Here is a 23,098-nt window from a genome sequence, read left to right as displayed (position 1 = left end):
GAAATCTGCCCCCACTCCGCCCTCTCACTCCCATCGACTAACGAAACCGCACACCCTCTTTTCCATGCGACTCTCTGCTGAAAGGAAGAACAGAATCTAGATGGAAATGGGGTTACGCCACGGAAATATAGGTGCCAAGCTTAAGGCGCCACTCAAAGGATTGGTTAGGGAACAGGACTGTGGTCTAACAGCAGAGGACTGACCGCACCCTGCAACGCGTAAGGATAGAACCGAGCTGGACCTATAGCTCCACCGCCGGTGCTCAACAGCGCCAACGAAAGGACACGGACTAGAGCCTACCAGTGATGGCTCACTGATAAAAAGACACTGTGACGAAGAGATCTTGCGTATTGAACTGAATTCCTCCCTTATCTACTTGGTCAAAATGTTCATTGGTCACATTTTTAAGTCAGAAACATTTATGCTATGTAGTGATTTGAAATGATAGGAACTCGACAAATGCCATCCCCTATGTGCTGCGTTCTGCCAAACACATCAACTGTCCATGATTATATGCCATATGTTAGTATTGACAAATGCAAATTCTTCGATCGCACCTGTTTATATGTACCTTCATCGACTGCAAAAATGAACTTTGCTATGTAAAAAGGGGCGACTGTAGAAAATAAGAAGTATTGATGTACATAAGCAACGTTCATTTCCCTTTTCCCACTCCCCTCCCTGCACGCACCATGAATATTGTAAAGCATTGACTGCATCCCTCCGCCCGCAAAGGCCTGTACCCATGTGTACATGACAGCCATTTTAGGCACCTTGGCCTCTTGCCCACTCATTAGAATCACTGGCTTCCCTCCTGCGCGCATTTGAGCACCCCCCTCCCCCTCTCACATGCATAGACCATGAAACCCAGCACTCTGCGCGACCCTGCTATGAAAGGCAACCATCCTGCTTGACCCAGGCACCCCCCCCCCCCATTTCCCTCTTGAAGAAGCATCCTTCGCCTCAGCTGACATAGCCCCCCCAGCTGTATCTGACTGCCCCTGTTCTCTCATGTACGGGTCATAAGATCTCTCTCTCTCTCTGTGCGACTCTGACCCTGCGCGCACCCTGACCCCCTCCTTCTCCCTCACATGGACAAGTCATAAACCTTCTCCTTCTGCAAAACCCTGTCCTTGGGAGTCACGGCCGCGCCTGACCAGCACCTCCTTTCCTTCCATGAATGCCCCTCTGTTGACAAGCCTTCCCTCCACGCTCGATTGTCCACACTGCATGAATACCACCTCTTTGATGACCCCTTCCCCCGAGTCCGACTGACCACACATGTCCGAGGCCATCGCCTAAGCCAGGAGATACCATTTACTGACCCTTATTGTATGAAGTCACTCCTTTTCAAAGAACCCACTATTGATCCTGGCCACCCCACCCCCTGGGCTATGATCAGGCGCACAAATTCTAAACAGTTGACGGAACACACAGCTGCGTGATTGCCCTCCCCTCTTATCAGCAGGTCAAGGGTCCTTATTGTGAACACATGTGGGGTAGGATTTACACGAGGATTATGAGGATGTCTTTTCTTTGTTTTACAATGCTGTGACTGTAATGCCAAGTGTTCTGTAAAGTATAAAAGACAGAGACTCAGCTCACTTGTTAGAGCACCTCCCGATGGCACCTTGTTTCGTGTCTGACATGACAGGCTCTCCTCATGAGAATTAAACTCTGTTCTTGATTCCTGCTTCCAGCGCCCGTCTCTTTATTTGGTAATTATTCAACATGGGAACTAAGAGGCGGTTTGCGCCAGCGGACTGGGCATCGATAGCAATGCGGGCTCATTTTCCACAGATGCTATCAATAGTTATCACTTCATTGTGGGCTACAATGGCGTCAAGTGTTAAGCCTCTGATATGGGTTTCGTATTTGCAGTATTGGGTAAGGTTTTTGCTGAGTAACAGTTTTTAAGGATTGGGTTAGTGTCTTTTGTCTCGTCATTCGAATGGAGGTTGAAGTCACCTAGGATTATGCAATTGGCATTAGAGAGTGAGCAGTGTTACTATTTCTGATAGGTTTTCACCAAAGGAGAATACGTTCCCTGGTGGATGGTAGAGGAGGTTACATTTCATTGTTTTAATGTTTTTCATCATGATCGTGGTGCTGAGATATTCAAATGTGTTGTAGGTGAAGGTATCAGGTTAGCCATAGTGATGCTATTCTTGTGAATTACTGCTAAGCCACCACCTTGGCGGTCCTTCCTGTCTTTTTTGATGACAGAGAACCCAGGAGGAACTAGCAAGTCAAGGATCGGGAATGATGATTCATTAAGCCATGTTTCTGTGATGAACACAATATCAATGTTGCAAATCAGGATGACTTCAGCCAGTTCACTTGAATGTTGGATTGCTGATCTACGGTTTGAGCATGCAGTTAGTATTTCTGCTGCTGCTGTTGTGCTTCTGAGAGGGGGGTGTCCTGGGGATATTGATGTGGTGTGCGGGTGGCCTAGTTGTTTTTTGAGGTGGTGTGATATATCTCCCGAATCACCTGGTTCATGGAGGTGTTTCCAAGTTGGCGCCTTGGGGCTTGTTCTTTTCGGCTTGTGAGCTTCGTTGTTGAGAGGTGTTGTGATTCAACTATTCGGCTGTATCTTAGACAACCATAGGGGTGGTCTGGTGATGCCGATGGGGGAGAGGTGTGGGGATTGAGCATCCTCTGGATACATTTTGAGGTTCATTAGGATTTTGTTGATAGTCTACGTTACTTTCTCAAGTTGACTTTCCATGCGACTTAGTCGCTCCTTTAGATCAATCGTGGACATTTTGATTCAGTGATAAGGGGGGGAGGTGTTTTAGCTGCGAGTTGTCAGGTGTGTGGTGTTCTAGACTCACGGGGTGGAAGGAAACGAAAATGTGATTTGAGATGCCACATGTTCCTTACCTGCAAAACACACAAGGTGATGAACAGAATGTTGCACATTGGCAAAACATTCACCCCCAGTCATTGATCTGGGTTTAATCCATCGTTAATGTGCTCGCCACGCCACCCCAGTTCAGACATGGCCATAAGCAAATCAGTCTTGACCCTGTGCCTCATGGGAACAGTCCAGCCCGAACTGCCAAGCCATGTCTTCCCTGGACCGGAATCAAGCATCCTAGGACCGGTTTCTGGCCATCAGCCTTCATCAGCCAGGATAGCTTGACCCCAGTGGCGTAGTGAGCACGGGACCCACGTCTGGGGATACCCTTCCCACATAGGGTTAACAGCAAAACTCACAAGGTGATGGACGGAATGTTGCACATTGGCAAAACATTCACCCCAGTCACAGATCTGGGTTTAATCCATCCTTATTTTGCTCACCACGCCACCCCAGTTTAGACATAGCCATATGCAAATCAGTCTTGACCCTGTGCCTCATGGGAACAGTTCAGGTGAACTGCCAAGCCATGTCTTCCCTGGCAGGGTCCTTTACAGTGAACGAGATGTGCGGGTACTGTACTTTATCCGCCTGCAGTTTGGTCAGGGGTGATGGTAAGTGAGGGGTGATGGTAAGTCATGATTGCTATGTGTAGGTGGGAATTGCTTGTTTGCCGAGGAGGACTGGCGTTGTTGCTTGGAGCTGTTCTGGTAGCTGTGTTGGGTCTAGCTGAGCGGTCCTCATTCTGTGATGTAATAGAGTGGGATGGTGGTATCGGGCTCTGTTAAGGGGTGGCGTGAACGGTTTATGTGATGGGTATAGAGGTAGAGTGGGGATTTCTGGTGCAACTTGTGAGCTTATCTCCCTGCGTGAAAACCTGTGCAGGAGGTTGGGCTGGGAAGGGAAAGTTATTTGAGTGGGGATAGTGTTACAGGAATATGGATTAAAAAGAGAGGTTGACGACATTGGCTTGGATCATGACAATTCAGTTTCTTTAAATAATTATGGTGGCATTGCCTTTGAACGTGGGCAAGTTAGAAAACTTCAATTTGTGTCTGTGCAGGATCTATGTAGGTAGTTTGTCAAAATTATACTCCATTTTCGCAGGTCAGGTTGTGTAAAACATTAGATCTGTTTTCACCTGACCTATGGAGGAGTTGCAGTAGAAAACTGCTATGTGTGCTTAATAATGTTTGATCAGTCTATGTTTAAAACTTTGGTAGCAGCAGCTGAGAGGCTCGGGGGGGTTAAGTGCTGTAGAAAGAGTTCGGCCATGTGGTTTCATGTTGTTGGGTAGTGTATCTACTGGTTAATATGTAGTATTGTAGGGTGCTTTATCACTATGATTACGATCCTCTAACTCTACAGCAGTCTTTAAGTGCATTGCAAGAAGAAATAGTAGAACAAGATTAAAGTGCAGCCTAACTTGAAGTTAAGGTAATTGATGATATGCTGGATCTCAAAGGGGTTGGAATGCCACAGCACAGCTGCTTTAATTGTGAAGCTTCCCCCCCATACGTCGAAACAAAGTTGGGGGGGTGGGGGCCTGCACGCATTGGTTAGTGATGGACCAAAGCTGAAGTGTAGCAACCTAATGCATTAGTTTGTAATTTCAAACACAAAAGGTGATGGGAGGAAAGCTTGCAAATAACGACTGGCAGTTGCTTTCCAACTCATAATTTTTTACTGTATGTGCCACTCTATACAGTCTTGCTGTTAGAAATGGGGATCTCTAGTTGGCAGAGGTAGGTACCTTTGTCCAAGTAGGGACCCATATTTCTAGACAGGGCAAGAGTGATACACTTCTAAAATAACCGCTACTCACCCCCTTGGTAGCTTGGCATGAGCAGACAGGCTTATCTCGGAGGCAGTGTGCAAAGCATTTGTGAACACATACAGTAATACAGGGAAAACACTACAAATGGACACCACACCTGTTTAGAAACATAAGTCATCTTTATCTAAACCAAACAAGAACAAAGGGACACAAATCCACAATACAGTAATAAAAATGTCTTTCAAATGGTAGAAATAGTTCAGTTCAAAGCAAATTGCAGATGCAACACTTTTCACATAAAGTACCTTGGATGCGTCACGCACACAAACAAAAAGGGTTGCTGGGAAGGTGATGTGCGGGTCCTTACACTCAGGGAAGGTGATCCTTTGGTTCCGCTCCAGGGGAGGTGGTGCGCCTGTTCCTTACTGCTGTGCCGGGGAGGTGATGCGTCTGTTCCTTACTACTCATGGAAAACCTTCTATCTCAAACTGCCATGCGAGGTCCAATCCAGAAGGAACCACAAGTCACCTCAGACTGGTTTTATCTTTATTAAGCCTGGTCAGTGAGGTATATATTATATACCATGGCACAGTGAGCGCAGGCCTCATGTCTGAGCATACCTTTGGTCATTTAGGGTGTAACATCAAACACAAAAAGTGATGTGTGGAATGCTTTCAAATAGTCTAACCTCAGGCAAATCCTCTAGGCAGCATTCCAACTTGTTTTTCAACCACTGTCACTCAAGGTAGCTGTCCATGCCCAACTGCTAGCATTAGTTGAGGAACGGTGTCCCAGTGCAGAAGGCCTACCTTACTGTGTACATTTCTCTAACCTGAATTTTCCGCAGAATGAGCAACCAATGAAAATAAGTTTGTAAAACTCACTAAGGTGTCTTTGTAAGTACTTTGAATAATGCGATTTGAAGATTTGTATCTTCTATGGTGCATATTTTGATTGCCCTCAAGGAAAACTGTGGGTGTAGTCTAACCATCATTGCACCAGCTTGATGATGACTGATCCCAAAAGGACAGAACTTCATTATAAAAAAAGTTCTTGTAATATGATTGTGCAGTAAAAATCCATTTGTAATTCCTTTATCTTTTGGAAGAAGTTGCATAAACTATGCTAGGATTATCGAGGAAGAGTTGACTCTGTACCCAAGTTAAGAACACGTTTTGAATGAATAGTTGAAAATATTAACTGCATTTTTGCTATACTAAAACATTTCCTTAGTAGACTACACCTAGATGTTAATGATCTGGCCCATCTATGATTATACTTGTCTTTTATGCCACAACAAGGAGAGTGCTGAACATCCATAACGTTGTCTTGATTGGATTATCTCTTATGAAACTAATAAAACACATTAGAAAATAATGGAGAGGTGTGATTTGATTTTGAGTTGTTGAGCTGGACATTGGTATGATATATTTATGTCTTGTTATTGATAACGCTAGAGCATAAATACCTTGAAAAGTTCCTGGTAGATGATATCATGTGGTCGAGATGGCTGTGCTGCAATCTACAGCTCCGAAAACACTAATTCACAATGATCTGGGTTGTGGAAGGTTAGGCCAGCTGCAGACAATACTAGAACACCACTTCCACGTGAGAATGTGGGAAACTGCACCACACATCATAGCTGGCTCAAAAAGGTCCTGGGAATTTACATTGTTTAGGCGGATCCATTCCTAGCTTACAAAAAGGGTGGATGCCAAAGTTGACCGAAATATGATCTTTTATATGTGAAATTTCTGCTTAGAATAGTTCTGTCCTCATGACGCGGACAGTCTTTATGAAGGTGTGCCTGTGTAACAACAAGCTATCAGCCCACTGCTTTCACAGACTCCTGGTTTCATGGAATAAAACATGGCTTATTTTAACTGCATCACATGCCAATTGAATTATGTGGTTTCACTGCAGCAGTCTTATTCAATATCACCATGAAGCATATTCAAGTTTTGAGATTAAAAATGAAAGTATACAGTCAAGGTATGTGTTGCGTTTTTATAGCTGAGTGGTGCTACTATGTATCCAAAGGCGACTGACGGACCTGTGTGATTATCCAAGCTCAAGGTTTGAGCCAAAATGTAACTCGAGGCATCAGCAAGATAGAGACAGTATTGTGAAATAAAAAAAAATAACCCAGATACCTTTATTTCTACTAAATACATAAATAAATAGTATACATTGCCTTTGGATACGAGTAGATGCACAGATAATATCAATTCATTTAAGGTGAAGAATACTGCCTACTACTGAATGAATACATTATGTTCTTAAAGGAAGTACCTAGAATGGAATTGTGCTGTCCAGTTGGCATTCCGTCACATGAGCGGCGAAATATTGCAATTTTTAGGGTTGGAAGGAAGGGTGTTTGCTAAACGGTTGCTGGTCATGTTCATTGTAATAAAGTCGTACCCTCCAGAAATCTGCATTAGATGTTGTCAAGTATATTAGTGAAAAGAACACCACGCACAGAGAGTATCTTTTGCAATTGGTAAAAGTATGTACAGTAGTTGAAACCTCTTCTCTTAAGCGACAGAGAAGTTAGAACATTTATATGTACATTTCCATCTATAGATTTTATGTTAACCTTTATGCATTAAGTCAAACTTAAATTGACTGCGCCAACGATAGCCCATCCAATTTAAATTATAACCGGCACATTGATGATTGTTCAGTGAACCTACTCAAAAATAGTTATGAACTATTAACCGAGCTCTACGCCTGTGATTGACTGACTACCCTAATAGGATCGCAGGCCGCTATTATCATACCCCCCTACTCATAATAAAAGTACATCCTGTGTTTGCAAGAAACCTGGATGATCAATACGATTAGAATGGATAGCTATAGCATCTTTCAGACGAATGCTGTTCCGTCGCAATCACGGCACGCAAGTGGGAGGCTAGTTACCTTAATAGCTTGCACAGCTAGGGTTAAGGTAAAAACTTTCATAAATACATCACCATGCTACCACATCCTTTTATGTGTTGGTCAGCAAGGGAGGGACCTGTTATTAATTAACTTATACAATAATAACTTTTCAGGAGATATGGCCACAGTGGTAAAATTAATCGAGAAAGGCATAGACTTTCAATTGAGAAATCACCACACTTTCCTAGATATCCTATGGATGGGTGACTTTAATAGCCATAGCTGTAATAGAACAGAGTCCGCAGCCTGTGGTATGATAAATGATATAGGGGAGCCCATCCGCCATTTTACCCACTATGCCTACGGCTCTGTGCTAAATAGACAATTAGTGATTTTTAATCTGGAGATCATAAACTCAGTAGAACTTCTTTGCTCGATCCTATAAATCAACGATTGACTTTATTTTGGCCTCAGAAACCATAAGATTACAGGTCTCCTATACTGAGATTGTAATCCATCCATTCAGCGATCATGCAGCAATAATTTGCCTAATACCCTGGGTTTTGAAGAATACCATTTTCGGAAAACGAGTTTCTAAGCCATTAATCGCAAAGAAAAATGGCATCATTCTAAAATCGGACAAGCTAGTTGTATCAAAATTCACCTATAGCATTGTTTCTACCATGGCCCAAGAAATGTCAATCTGTCTAGACCCACTCACACAGCATGATGAAACCCCCCTAGCCTTGGAAATTTTTGAGCTAAGATTATTTAAAACCTTTTATGGCCCTGTATTAGTAGGGCAAGGGGACCATTATGCTGCTTTAACGATCGCTGCACCAAAGCACTTAAAAAACTCTGTATTGCCCTCAGAATAAAACTAAGGGATATCCTGCTGGTAAAAGTGCTTCGCTCCATATAAAAAGCAAAGAGAGATAATAGACTAAGGGCCCTAAAAGAAGAAGCATGGGATAAATTAACAAAAGCAGCTACGCAAAAAAAATAGCAGGGATTTCTGGCTTATAATCAATGCCCAGTTTCTTAAAGACGGGACTGATATCTCCTTAGATCAGCATATAACCAAAGAAGACTGGGTGAGCTATTTCTCGAGGGTATTTGAAATAGAGGGGAGGGCTCTGCAATGTCATCATGCTGTCCGATTCGCCCCTGTGGTGCTAAATTATCTTTTACACTGGACAAAATGAAAAATTCACTGAACCAGTGTAGGAGATTGAGGGCAGCAGGGCCAGACGGGGTACCGATGATCCAGCGACTTCTTTTTTTTTTGGTCCTCATCTCACCTATCAAGCCTCTGCGGGTCTTACGAAGCCGCTCTTGCGATCTGTGGCCCCTCCGGCTTACCGCACTCGCTTGGGTCATCCGACCGATCCCTTTTTGTGAGGGAGCTTGGTGTAATCATTAGACCAATTATAATAATCTTAAATTTTGGCCCCAACTCACAAAAGGATGCCAGATGTTAAATGGCTTATCTTCTGTGCCCTCGTAGTCTAGGCGGGCCATAACGAATGAGGCCTTGGGCCAATCCTCCCTTTGTGGTGGTAGGGGGTTTTTCCACCTCTTACAGATTTCCCTACGGGCCAACAATACCAAATAGATTAATAAGCCTCTGTTTTTCTGAGAGAGGGTCTGACTGAGTCGGTCATCATCTCCGAAAAATACCATTGACTTGTTGATATCTATAGTGGTGTTAAAAATATCTCGGATATTGTCGCTCACCTCTGTCCAAAATGTTGCCAGTACTGGACACTCTAGGAAGACATGTAAGTCATTGGCTAGGGGTAGCAGACATCTTGGACTTTTAGGGGGTGGCTCTGGGGCGAACTTGGCGATCTTAGCGGGAGTATAGTAGAGCTTGTTAATAACAAAGAATTTTTTTTCTTCAAACAAGTAGGCTGAACATATTTATACAAAACCTTTAAAGAGGGCTCATATAAGGACTCTATTGATTGCCCTAGGGGAGTTTCAGTCCATACTGCAGCTAAAGGGGGGACCTCAAGATCCTCAGCTTCCAACAAGTTATTATACCACACTGAGATTTCCTTCTTAATTGGGAGGATAGACTGCCACAGCCCTTCAATCTCTCCATTCCCATTGACGTCGCCCTTTTCTGCGTCGTACCATGACACCAACTGTAGATATTTAAATCTAGAGAACCGTGGCTCAATCTTTGCTCTCAGGTATTCCCATGGGTGTATCCCCCCAGAGTCTACAAGCTTGGCCCAGGTGGTGATGCCCGCCCTTCTTATGGGCAACGCCAAACTGTCTCTGAGGCAACCCGGTGTTCCTGGTGCATCCCAAACAGGGGCACTGTCCGAATAGTATCCTATGCCCCAGCTACGTCTGAGCCCATACCATAGCTCCAAGGCCGCCCTCAAAACCTTCAGGCGTACCAGCTTGAAGAATTTTGGTGACCCAAACTTATATAGAAAAGCCTCACCATCACCTTCTCCTTCCGCTCTCGCCATTTCTCCTAACAGCCTGCCCCAAGCTGACTCCTCTGGTTTAACAAGTAGCATCCGAATGCTTTTAAACTGGAATGCTGCTGCATATAACCTCACATCAGGAAGAGCCAGCCCGCCTTTCTTTAATCTGCGTCTAAGTTTTTTCCACGCCAATCGGATTCCTTTTTCTCCCCACACAAAGCTCCCAAGAAGAATGACCATCTTTACCAAATTGGTTTTTCCATGAATGGTTAAGGGGAGGTTCCTCCATCTACTTAAAGAGGCCATCTATTTATTTAATGACCCTATTGAGAATAATCTGAGGTATCTTCTCCAAGTCCTTGACGATATAAATCCCCAGATATCTCAGCTCTGTGCTGACTCTTCCTGACCACTCCAGATTCCAGCACATCACCTCTGTCTTAGTTTTATTGACTAAACACCCAGATAAAGACCCAAATTCACCCATAAGCTCCTCTACCCTCGGGATCGCCACCTCTGGGTCACTCATGTACAATATTAGGTCATCGGCATAAAGAGCTATTTTTGAACTATATCGTTCAGATCTAAAGGGATGGATTAGATCGTCTAATCTCATCGCCTGTGGCAATGGCTCCATAGAGATATATATATATATATATATATATATATATATATATATATATATATATATATATATATATATATATTAAATAAAAGGGGCGAGATCGGGCAACCCTGCCTAGTTCCTCTCTGGATGTTAAAACTCGGTGTAAGTAGCCCATTTAGTGATCCAGCGGCTTACCAGCAACAGGTATCCAACACCATAAACTCACCGAGGCCCATACACACCTTTCACAATCACCTGGCTAAAACCGCTGGGGTCATGTTTTTATGAATTTATTACCATACCAAGATTAGTTATTTCTGGTTCCTAACTAATCTTTCACTGATCGAAAAGTTATTTCCTCTGGTCGATAGACCATTAGTTGAACTAGTTGATGGTGAAATGACAAATCAACTTACTTGCAAATATTAAGTGTTTTAAAACTTTATCTAAGAAATAATTTCTTGTAAACCACTTACAAAGAACAGAACAGATCAGACTCAGTCTCCTCATAGGAAGGAAATTCAAATAAATCAATTATCATATGCAGTCAGTTATACTACGCAATGACTTTGTATGGAAAGGAGAGGATAAAGAGAAATGGACATAGGCACATAAACAGACATATAATTATATTACCAGGTATGGTGTGAAAACCAACCCCTTGGCCAAGGAGCTGGGAAGGGTCCCCTGGGAAAGATCAGGCGACAAAGGCTTCAGGATAGTTGACCTCTCTACCACTGACGCTTGCGCATAGCACCCCTCTCTGACACTCTCTTCCTCCTCGAGATTCTTCTGCGATCATCTTATAATTAAATTAATTTAACATAAAGTGGCTCTGCATTCGATTCTTCTTCAGCTTCTCTCGTCAATCCCACAGCATCTCGACCTCTGCAGTATTCAGCATCGACGTCTCATTGGGCAGCATCTCAGTCTCAAGCTTCTCAATGCTCTGTCAACTAACTAATAACTACCTCAATTATACCCTACAATATTCGTGAATCTCCCTAAATTGTTGCAATATCATAAAACTCCTAACTCTAATTGGACAGACGAGGGGAGGAGATCATCACACCATGCTTACATATCACTCTTTTAAGTTAGCCCTTTGTTAATAAACCCATCCCCTTAATTCTTTATTCAAACTTTATTTCCCACCCGCATTCACATTATTTTGCAACATTTTATAATAGCTTCCACAGAGTCTGCCGTCCTGGTGAACTCTTCACCGCTTGATTCCAAGGCCAGGACACTCAGTGGCCTTGGCTTGTATTTCAGTTTGTAGTCATCGTTGCGGATTCACGTTTGTAGTCATCGTTGCTGATTCACGTTTGTAGTCATTAATCCGGATTCACTCTCAATGGGCATGCGCGGATGAACATTTCAGTCACATGAATCGGCTTACTTCTGCCATACTCAAGGGGCCCAAAAAACACACTAGTAATAAAGTCAGAAATACAGATGTTGTTTTCAAGAATAAATGGTTTCACTGTATACCACCTATCTCTATTCTAACCCCATTTACTTATTAATACCTTCCCCGTGTTAGCATTAGAATAATAACTTGTTCTAGTTTTCCGCAAAGCAGATGCCAAGCATGTGAGTTTCAAAGCAGCCATCTTGTTAGCAACTGCGCAAGCTCAAGAAATTCCCTCCAAGCAAAAGTATGTCATACTACATAGATGCAGTAGATGCATAGCGGCCGTTTTAGATTCTCACTCCAGTTACTCGTTAGTAAAACACATAGGCAAGCTTCTTCTTCTATAGTGTAGTCTGTTGTGCATATTAATCTACACAATACAAGGTTAATACAGGGTTAAAAAGTTATGTGAGAGTTTGCTTGGGGAGAGAGGGGGGAAGTGCTCCAGACACTTTCCACTTGCTCACGGTGTCAGGTAAGGGTGTGTACTCGCGCCTTTCCTATTCTCTCTTTATACGAATAGCGTGGAAGCCCCATCTGGTTGGGTCAACTAGTGATGTCCCTGTTGTCCATTCCGCACCTGTTCACCTACTTCTTTATGCAGACGATGCGGTATTGCTGGCTCGGACTGGCAATGTGCTGCAGACGCTTATAGATACCCATGTTAGATTTATGAATAATCTGCACCTCAAAGTAAATGAAACTAAATAATTTGTGCAAGATTAATTAACCAACCTAGATGGGACATAGAAGGGGGGAACTGGCGGTAGTAGAATCAATTTGTTACTTGGGGGTACTGTTTGATTTAAAAATATACATGGCAAAACATGGTGGCCAATTAGAGGCCTTATGATGGAAAGAAGCATGGGGCAATCTTTAGCTTCATTAAGAAACTGGGGTCCAAACTGATAGACACCATAAAAAAAGATAGACGAAGCGCAAACACCTGTGACAACTTATGGAGTATCAGTGTGGAGTGTCGTCTCTGTATCTTGTTTACAACAAATCGAGAAGAAATTTTGGAAACTCCCGATCACTGTTACCCAATCTTCCTCTTCATGTAATTGCCATATTTAATTGGACATTCCTTTTATCACGGGCCAGATTCATTCTGCCACCCCCCCCTTTTATGGCATTCAGTATGGAGGAGGACATGGGCGTCCGCAGAAATGTTTCCAGGGGGGGCAAAATTTTAACTTCAACACTCGCCTTCCAGGGGGGGGGCACCATTTTAACTTCCTCACTCGCCTTTAAGGCACGTTTAATGCAGGCGGCCCATTGTCATTCTTTATGTGATGATCAGCAGCAGACAGAATGACTGTGAGAAGTTGGCCTGATATGTAGTGTTTCCAATTCTGGAACCACTGGGTATCAGTCCAAACAAACCCCAAAGATGTCTGGTTGTAAGTCAACCTTGTTAGACAAGCTATCCTAGTGGTAGCATGGACTAAGCAGCCTTAAAGGCTAAACTTAAGAGGTCGTGTTAAGCGAGCTGTTTTACCACATACAATCCTGTAATCAAATGAAAGGACACCACACAAGTATATATTGTAAAAATATATGTATTTATTTCTAAATTACTCCCCAGTACTCTTTATGAGGAAAGGGGCACAAGCGTTAAATCAAAAGCACAGTAAAACATATAAAGTTGCACAATTATGGATGAGGGCGGGTGGCCACTCAGACCATATACTAAAAAAGTGGTATAAGTAACACTTATCGAACAGTGGTTAGGCCTAGGGCCTAGAGATTCGCTGGGAGCATGCAGGACTAGCAATGCTGAAGTCGGGAGTAGCCCACAGGAGACGGGTGCAGCACGGAAAGTGCGGCGCGCACCAATGCAATGTCAATGGTGCGTAAAAGTTGCATAAAGTGAATTAAAAGATACTTCCGCTGAACCTAGAGGAACAAAACTTTAGACACAGACCCTAGAGGTGTGTACCAGTGTAAGAACACCGGCGTTGCAAAGTTACCTCACCCACAGGCCGTGGGTGCACAGGGTCGAAGTGGCGTCGGGTTCTGTCACGCAGGTTCTTGGTGCTTGAAGCTGTTGCAGCTGCAGGCGCTGTGAAGCAGAAGTGTCCGGTGCGATCCAAGGGTGGATCGAAGTAGAAAAGTACCTGAAAGCAGAGGGGACAGAGTCTGGGTCACTCAGCAGTGACCAGGGTGGAACCAGGACGGAAACAGGCAATGTCGGGCGCAATCAGGTGTGTGTCGATAGGCTTCTCTCCGCTGTCACGTGGGCTCTGGGGCATCTGCGACGTCCAGGAGCGGGTCACGATCTGTCCCACGTAGGCTCTCGCCGTCAGCACCGTCGGCTTCAAGATTGCAGCAAACAGCACTTGGCAAAAGCAATCCACGCGGAACCGGGAGATTGCTTATCACTCAAACCAGGAGGGTCAGAGTGGGGGCTCCTTTTCACAGGAGCTGGTGCAGATCTGGAGCAACCAGAAAAGCGAGTCGTATTTCAAGTTTCGTCGGCACAGGGGCCACAAGCCAGCTGGCAAGTGACCGGGCCAACGCGTCGAGCCCACACAAGCAGAAGGGTCCCACGCAGCACTCGTGGAGTGTGGAGGGGTGAGCTTTGGTGCAAGTGGAGCTCGGGGCTGGGGCTTCTCAAACCCCGGTGTACAGCTTCGAGGGTCACTCGTGGGCTGCACGGTCAGCGTCTCGTGGCCTTTTCAAGATGGCGTGCCCCACGCTTCCGGTCGCCTCCACGGGTCTCAGCTCTGCAGGGACTGTGGATCGGGCAGGTAGAAGGCAGGCAAGCTTGATCTCGTCGATCTCTGTCGCTCGAGTTCCGGCGGGAACTGCAACAAAGCAAGGGTCGAGGGCTGGATGGTACCTGTTTGCACAGGGTGGTCACTCCTTGACCACAAGGGAGATTCTTCAGTCTTCTAACGTCGTGTAGAAAGTCGAAGGGTCCAGATTTCGTTTCTTATGTTTCTTCAGGATGATCTGAGTTGCATTGGCAGTGCTCCCACTCTTATTCCAATCTGTGGGGTGGATCTCCTGCTAGGTCCCTCCCCTATGGGTGGGACCAGGAAGGGGGGTGGTTACACCCCCTTTCCTTTGTCCAGGTCTCACTGGAGCTGGGGCTGGGCTGCCCCAGAACCGGTTTGACCGGATTATGCAAGGGGAAGCCTTGTGCTCCCCAGACACTGTCTGGTTTCATTCAAACCTCCCTGCTACAATCCACTATCTCCTGTCTGGGGTGGTGTCACACCTCCCTGTGACAGGAAATCCTTTGTCCAGGCCTCCTCTGCTGAGTTTCGGTCAGCAGCAGGAGGTCAGACATGTGTCTGTGGCAGAAGCATCCATTTTGTGGATCTAAGGCTCTTTTAAAAATCAACCGCGTTTTAGCAAAAGTAACATGTCGTCCCCTCTAGAGGGGTGGAATGCTACCCCCGTCGCCAGGACTGGCGAGGGGGTAGTATTCCAAATCGTATGACACCTTACACGACATATTTTGATAAAGCCAAACCAAAGTTGACATATAACCGCGAGGATTATAATGCACTTAATAGTATATGGTTTGGCATTATCCCGGAACAGCTAAGGGAATTGGTCCCGACAGCTGCAGACAGGCTCAGCTCATGCTAGAGCACCATCTCACATTAAACCACGCACTCTGCCTTCAGGATTGTTAAGGCCTGCCATAGGAGTGGCTCACAGGTTTATATGTGTCCAGATAGGTTTAGATATAGGCATACTATATCTAAGCAAGGGGTGATTACACCACCTTGCCCCAGCTGAGTGATCAGCCAGTTGTGTCAATTTTAGATAGCCATCCAGGGGTGGCAAAAGATATGCTGCAGCCCCTGGTAGGCCTTGGATGCACCTATGCCCTGGGCACCTATAGTGCTCTGTACAGGGGCTGATAAGGTGACCCAAGCCAATCTAGTTATGCACCTAGGGTACATGGAATCTATTTTACAGAGAGAGCAGATAGCCTGGGGCCCTGATTAGCAGGGAACCAGGCCAACTAAGTCGAAAACCAGCTAAACACAAGGCAAAAAATCTGGGGTAACCATAGTCAGGTAGCCACCTTCCTACAATGACAATGGGACTATCCACAATAAGCTCGAGGTTGGGGAGGGGCTGCTGCAGCCTCTAGAGTTCAAAGAGAACTGCGAGAGGCCCCAAGTGAGAGAACATTTAAACTCCTGGGGCTTCTCGCAGGGTAACAGCCTGCTGTGATCTTGAACATTACGGACCAAAAGGAATGGGACCGGCGATCCAGGGGGGGGCAAGCGCACCCCCTTGCCCTCCCCTGCGGACGCCCATGGAGGAGGGTAACATTGAAGCCAACGCAAGATATCTTATATGACTGCCTAAAGCTTGATGGGTCTTGTAGAATAAAATAAGCCTAGTATAAGCTTCCCTAAGCTATGTGATGATCCACTCACCTGCACCTCCATTTCTAGGTTAGAATTGAAAAACTTTTAATTGAAAAACAGAGGAATATGAGATAGGAAGCCAATTGTTGTCAGGCAAGGGTCAAACAATATCATCTAAAATAAAAATGTAATACTTCTGATCTCAATTATTTATCCGACTAACACTTCTCATAGATTTTTGTTAGCAAGGTTTCAACTGAATTACATTCCCATAATGCTTAGCGATCCTGTTTATACGTTCTCCATGAACACCTTGTCTGTTTGCCCTTGTGACACCTTTTCAGCCCAATGTGACCTTCACTTGTTATTCTTTTGCAAACTTTATAGTGAGGAGAGAGATTTGTACGCCCAATCGTGTGCATATACAGGGTGAGGCAATGCCGACCAGCTTTATATCTTTCAAAACAGCTGTCTGACCCCTTTTACTTGTTGTTGTCTGGCCCTGTTTTTTTCAATGCGCCATAAAGAGACATAAGCACCATGTGTAACATACATGGAATTGCTCCCCCTTTTTGCATTGTCTTGTAGTTTGATTTTTATCTCTTTTTACGAAGTGCTGTTTTAATGTAGACCATTATTTTAGTGTATGTAGAATACTTTTTAGGCCGTTTTATCAACTGGCGAATTAAAGTGAACTTTGACTGGTTGGAATACAGTTTGTGTGGAGTATTTTTCCTTTAATGTGCCTAGAGATTGCATGATTATGCAATCTCTAGGCACATTGTGCCTGTGCAGAACTCTGAAATGTTTTAAGAATGTATTCTAACATGAAGTCTTTTGAAGTCCTGTTTTTAGTGTTAAGAAAGTATGCAAGAGCAATGTCAGGAGTCCTGAGTTTATTTGCTAAATACTTGAACATTTTCTTTTTTTCCAACAGGATGGTGATGATATAAAGAACCTTTTAAGGACCATCACGGCCCGTCAGCAAATTTTGCTTGAAAATCTTGTCACCTGCGATGAAATGTTGATCCATTTTTCCAGACTCAAGACTGCAATAGCAGTTGAGTATCATCTAGCCAATGATTGACAGTGTCCCAGAATACAAGCTATTACAAAGCCAGTAGGTCTCACTTTATAGTGAGAGAGCTGAGCTGTTGTATTTGCCAATGTTTCTCTGTAAAGCCTTGATTAAGAAAATAAATCGGTGATAAAAGGTTTATAAATAGCACGGATCATTTTTCAAATACTTTTCACTAGGGAAAACTCCAAACAGGATTTAAAATGATTAAGGAAGTGTAAAATGAAATTCTTCCCAAGGCCTGATTTACTTTCCAGAGGATTCAGCCATTTGTTTCTCTGCAACAGTCCATGGAGCAAATGTATAGGCCTACAGGAGAAATGTCATGCTAAATGCAGCTTCTGCCTCAGATCCCTGCTGATTCAGCTTAACAGGTGGCTCATCCCCAACGCCACGAAAGCCTTTGTTTCTCAGAACTTGTGCTTTGTGAAATGCAGGAGATTTAAAAAAAAACGTAAAGTTGTCTTCTGTGTCATACCCCAGCAAAAATATCCTTATTGCTGTGCTTTTACAGACACGCTTGGAGTGTTGGGGGTGCAACTAAGTATTTAGGGGGGGAATTTAGGGGTGAAGCATCACAAGAGGGAGAGAGCTAGCAAACAAATGCACTCATTGAGTGCTTTATGAAGAAAAAAAAGTGGTACCTTAATTGTGAGCAATGGAAGCATACCATTAGCCGATCAAACAGATCATAAAGAAGCTATGCTCTAGGGTAGGGAAAAACACAAGAGGAAGGCAAGCTATCAAATAAAAACAAGCAAATGAGTGAGAACCACACCAACCAATAAGTTAGGTTGTGTGTATTTGAAAAGCGCACTATCACCTGCAAGGGTTTTCTGGTACTGAGAAGGGGAGTGTGCCTAGCCCTGTCTAGGGTAGGTTGATTAATCTGGTTCTATGTATGGATGGGATGTATACAAGTAGGAGTCCTCTGGAATGGAGGTATCTGGGTGATTGGAAGGACATGTGACTGTTCAGATTGGGGGGGCAGAGTTGTGTAGTGCCTTCAATGTGTGTGAGGAGTTTGAATTGAGTGGGTTTGTGTATCAGGAGCCAGTTGTACTCCTTGAAGTATAATGAAAGTTCTGTGAGGGTGTTGAGGATGACTCTGGTGGCCATGTTTTGGACTGTTTGTAGTCTTCGAATGAGTTGCTTGGGGATCTCGGCATAGAGTGTGTTCCCATAGTTCAACTTGCTGGTGACTAGGGTGTGAGTGGGAGTCTATCTAGTGTTGCTTGGGAGTCATTTGAAGATCGTCTTCGGGATACAGAAGCAGAATGCAGTGATAGCATTGTCGTGTGCAGTCATGTCCAGTTTGCTGTTGACTATTACTGTGAGGTTTCTGGTATGGGTTCTGGGAGTAGGTGTGGGTCCTAGTTCAGAGGCCCATCAGCTGGAGTCTCATGGTGAGGTTTTCTTGCCAAAGATCACTACTTCTGTCTTATCAGTGTTGAGCTAGAGAGAGTAGACTTTCATTCAGTTAGCGACTTCTGTCGTGCATGAGATGAACTTGTTTTGTGGACCTTCTCTATGAGGGAGAGTATGACTGCGTGTCGTTGCCGTAAGAGAGGATGTTGATATCTTATGCACGGATCACATTGGCTAGAGGGGATCATGTATGCATTGAAGAGGGCCGGTCTGAGTGATGAACCTGGGGCACTCGGCAGATAAATTTGCGGTCTTCCGAGTAGTAAGGGGCCACACTGACAGTTTGTGTTTCATCCATAAGAAGGGGCAGATCCAGAGAATTGCAGGCACTTTGGTGCCAATCTTGTACGATGGGGTGTGATTGTTAAATGCTGCAGAGAGGTCCAAGAGAATGAGGATTGCCATGTCTCCTCCATGAGTTCTGTTTCTGTACTGTAGTTGAGCCTGAATCCATACTGTGTAGCGTGAAGGTGCTGGTTAGGCACCATTTGATTAGTTTCTAAAATATTTGCCGGGTACGGTAGAAGTGAGAGGGGTCTGTAGTTGGCTGGGTCAATGGATGGTTTCTTGAGCAGGGGCATGGAGGTTGCATGTTTCCATGAGTCTGGGAATGTGGCTGAGTCTATAGCCAAGTACTAACACACATCCTCAATGCCTCTGATATATAGGAGTTCTTTAGTGAAGGTGTGGTGGTGGGAGGAAGGAGTCGGATGGAGGCCTAGAGTGAACGGTCTTAATAGTTGCAGCGATATCGACAGTAGTGGTGGCTTGTGCTGTCCGGTAGGCTTGACTCTTTGTGCCTTCTAGCCCAGGGATGTCATAGTGGGTGACCCGCAACAATGATTTCATGATATCACTTACCAGCGGATATCGGAACTGCATGGTGAGAGTGGCTGAGACAGACTGTTTTAGCTGTAGGAGAGTTAAGAACACTACTGAAGGTTTCCTGTGCACACTACCTATTCAACTGCAGAGTTAGATTCATCAGTTCTGAGCAGTGACTTAATTTGACCAAAATCAAATGAGGAGCTTAAGCAACCTCATAAGGAGGAGTGTGGCTCAATGGTTAGAACGGCAGACCCTGATGCAGAGCTCTGGCCCGGGACCAGGGTTCAATTCCCGCCTCGGCAGGTCTTGGGCTCAATTTCCTCGGACCTGACAATTCTCGCCTCGGTGCCTATTCTAATCATGGGCCCCACGCTGCAACTCTGGGCAATAGCTTGCTTAACTTCCACACCGGCCCCAACAGCGCTAGGATGCCTGGCTTCACCCTGGGGGTGCCCAGGAGTGGACACTTCACAGGGAAAGCCAGGATGGGTTCCTTAGCGGTATGAGTAACAGCGCCAGGAAACCGCTTGGTGACAGTGCGCTCTACAAATACCTTGACATTTACATTTACATTAACCCTTTGACCTGGAATATCACCACACGTGACATCGCAACTTTTTTTCCTATTGACATGCTATTGCATAGATTGTATGCAGATTTATTTAATAGCTGTAAGACCTAAAAAAAAAAATCAGTGTTTGAGTTCAGATGCAAAGCACCAGCTGGTAACAATGGTTAAAGCAAAGAAGCTGGCAGATCCTGGCAATTAAAAGGCATATTTTTGAAATGGAAGCATTTGCAACTCTGAAAATCAACATGTAATCGGATTTTTTAATAACTTTGATAGTCCTGTGGGTTTACAAGCCTCAATACAATGTGATCTATATATTTCATGGGCTATTCCATTGCATTGATTCTATACTAACTGTACAGATAGGAATACACACCAATGGGTCATGCTTTTCTTGTTATTTTAGGAGAATGACGCGATGAAGGAAGAATGCAGACCTGGCCAAAATTCTGGATGCAGTTCAGAGAGAAAGGTGGACGAGGAACCTCCGCAGTGCAAGAATGAAAATGAAGGCCTGCTGACCCTGGCTATTGATGAAGAAATCAATAACACTCACTAACTATTGCATAGACTTCTAATACCGAAGCAGGTTTCCACTCAATCTGCACTCAGTTAATTTATTCACCATATAAGAAACGTTTTTATGTGCACATTGTCATATAAAAAACATGAAAAAAATGATACGTAAGGCATCTTGGTCCTGTTGTACGATTTTCTTAATTGATTTACTGCATTAAATCCTAGATTACAACAAAAATGCTCAATCTTCACGAATGCTACCATCGGATTCTGTGATAGTGGAAGACACCATGTTGCATGTTTCTCTTAAAATGTAAAGTCTTAGTAGGGGCAGGTAGAGTCGAGGACCCATAGAACTTATCCAGGTTTAGTCAGGGCCGGCGCTAGGCATGGGCAGCATGGGCAGCTGCCCAGGGCCCCAGCGCCTGCTGGCAGCCTTGGGGCCTCGCGCAGTTAAGGACTCCAGAGTTCCGAGGCCCAGGGGGCCCCCAAGAGATTACATTTCTTTTTTTTATCACTCTCCCCTGCAGGCCTGTCTCTGTGGGCCTAATGGCTGCATCTGCATGTCGATGACAGCGATTAGAAAGTTAATTAAAGTGCCTTTGCCTGGGAAGTGCGCCCTGCCCCTGTATGAATGAAAGGCAAAATATCCTGCTGGGCGCAGAGCAAAAGAATGGCGGCGCATCACAATGGAAACTCATCACCTAGGACACGTGGAAAGGGAGCAGGGAGTGAATAACAAGGGGGGGGGGATTTAGAGCAGATAGGTGTGAGTATGGCAACGAGACAAGGACAAGAGGTGCATGCAGAGGAGCAGTATCAGCATGCAAAAGTGGATAGAGCAGAGTTTAACGTCTGCTGGGGTTACTCGAGTCTTAGACCTGGTATTAAATTAATATTGACATTGAAAAGGGGCCTTAACTTTTCCTGCAAAAACATTAATCTAGTGTCTGCAAAACAATGAAAGTTCAGAAAAGCAGGTGATGAGACGGGCCGCTCTCCATTTTTACAGTCACCCTCAGAGTGAAAACACAAATCTTAACTCTGCAGCAGCACAACTCTCTGCTGCCTTTAATGCAACTTCAGCAACACTCGTTATAGTTCTTTCACAGTCTCATCATGTCAGAACTGGAGCATTTTCGATATTATAAACAAGGAAGCCATAGATGTTGCTTATTTATCATATGCAACTGATAATCACTGACAAAGCCAATAGTACTGGCGTGTTATAGGTGTAATTTTACTTGTTGTAATATTTATCTTGAAGCAACGACAGAAGCAGCAAAATACCAGTTGGGCGGCGCACTATGCTAAGTACAGATTTATATAGCTTACATGATTTTAAGCCACTCCCTTAACTACATTAGCCATGCCCCTGTGAAAGACCCCCCTAGTTTTTTCATCCCACTTAAAGCCCTGCTGTCAGGTCAGTATGTTGGCGGTTTCTTTGGCTAGTTGTTGACCTGCTTTATGGTCATGTGAGCCAGTTTTTACTGTTGATTTTCATGATATAAAAGCTTTTATTGCCTGCAGAAAACTAAAATCAGTGCAGTCTTCCATACCTTACAAAAAAGTTATACAGCAAGTCTTTACAAGTTTAAAGCTACCCTAGTTTGCAAACATGAGACACTTTTCTAGCTAACTAACTCACTAATGGGGGCCCCTTTTATTTTGGTACTGGGGCCTATATTCTTTCCCAGTCTGATGCTGCATCTTAGGCAGGGCTACTGGAATAATGCGATTGTGCAGCGATTTCTGCACAATTATGCATTTGACGCATTTGCCACATAATCCATCATCTGCTGCATAATCTACAGATTTGAACAAGAAAATTGCTTTCTATCTCAAACAGTTCAAAAGTTACTAAAAACGCAGCAACACGTCTTGCGCATGTGGGAAAGCCCGTTGAAAAGCTGGAATAGTCAACCTATTTCTCACGGCTAAATTTGGGTGTTAAATTGGTACTAATGGGGTGCAACCGGTTCCCAAATCGTTTTACCAAGTTTAAAAATGGCAAAAAAATGAAGTAATAATATTTCAAAATGTGCCGGATTATGCCGCATAATTTGCATTTTCATGCCGCATAATTTACTCACCCTGCCACATAATTCCAGTGGTCCTGATGTTAGGGTAAAACAATGCAGTGATTTTGTTCCGGTTTATATTTCACATGCTTTAATTAATCTTGCTTTCCTCAAGAGTGCTAGCTATTTTCAGCATGTGTGTTAATGTATTTTATTTCACAGCATATTACTCTTGGATGATGCACCCTTTGTACTGTCGCCTTCAGGTTTTTATAACAGGCTACAGTTGAGCACTTCGGAGTTGAGGATGAAGGCAGTA

The 23,098-nt window shown here is 44.2% G+C and overlaps 1 protein-coding gene across 1 annotated transcript in view; it reads left to right on the top strand.

Annotated features, from left to right (window-relative positions):
• The window catches only part of LOC147731396 (uncharacterized), a 98,727-nt gene extending 77,766 nt beyond the window's left edge, over positions 1-20,961 (top strand). The window contains exons 3-4 of the mRNA XM_086958734.1: positions 17,269-17,391; positions 20,643-20,961. Of these exons, the coding sequence (XP_086814860.1) occupies positions 17,269-17,391; positions 20,643-20,795 (276 nt within the window). The 3' untranslated portion in view covers positions 20,796-20,961. The remainder of the gene's footprint in view (positions 1-17,268; positions 17,392-20,642) is intronic.
• Positions 20,962-23,098: the final 2,137 nt, after the last annotated feature.

This window comes from Lissotriton vulgaris, chromosome 2_1 (genome assembly GCF_964263255.1).
Source record: "Lissotriton vulgaris chromosome 2_1, aLisVul1.2, whole genome shotgun sequence".
Taxonomy (NCBI): Eukaryota; Metazoa; Chordata; class Amphibia; order Caudata; family Salamandridae; genus Lissotriton; species Lissotriton vulgaris.
This window is presented reverse-complemented; position numbering and strand designations above follow the sequence as displayed.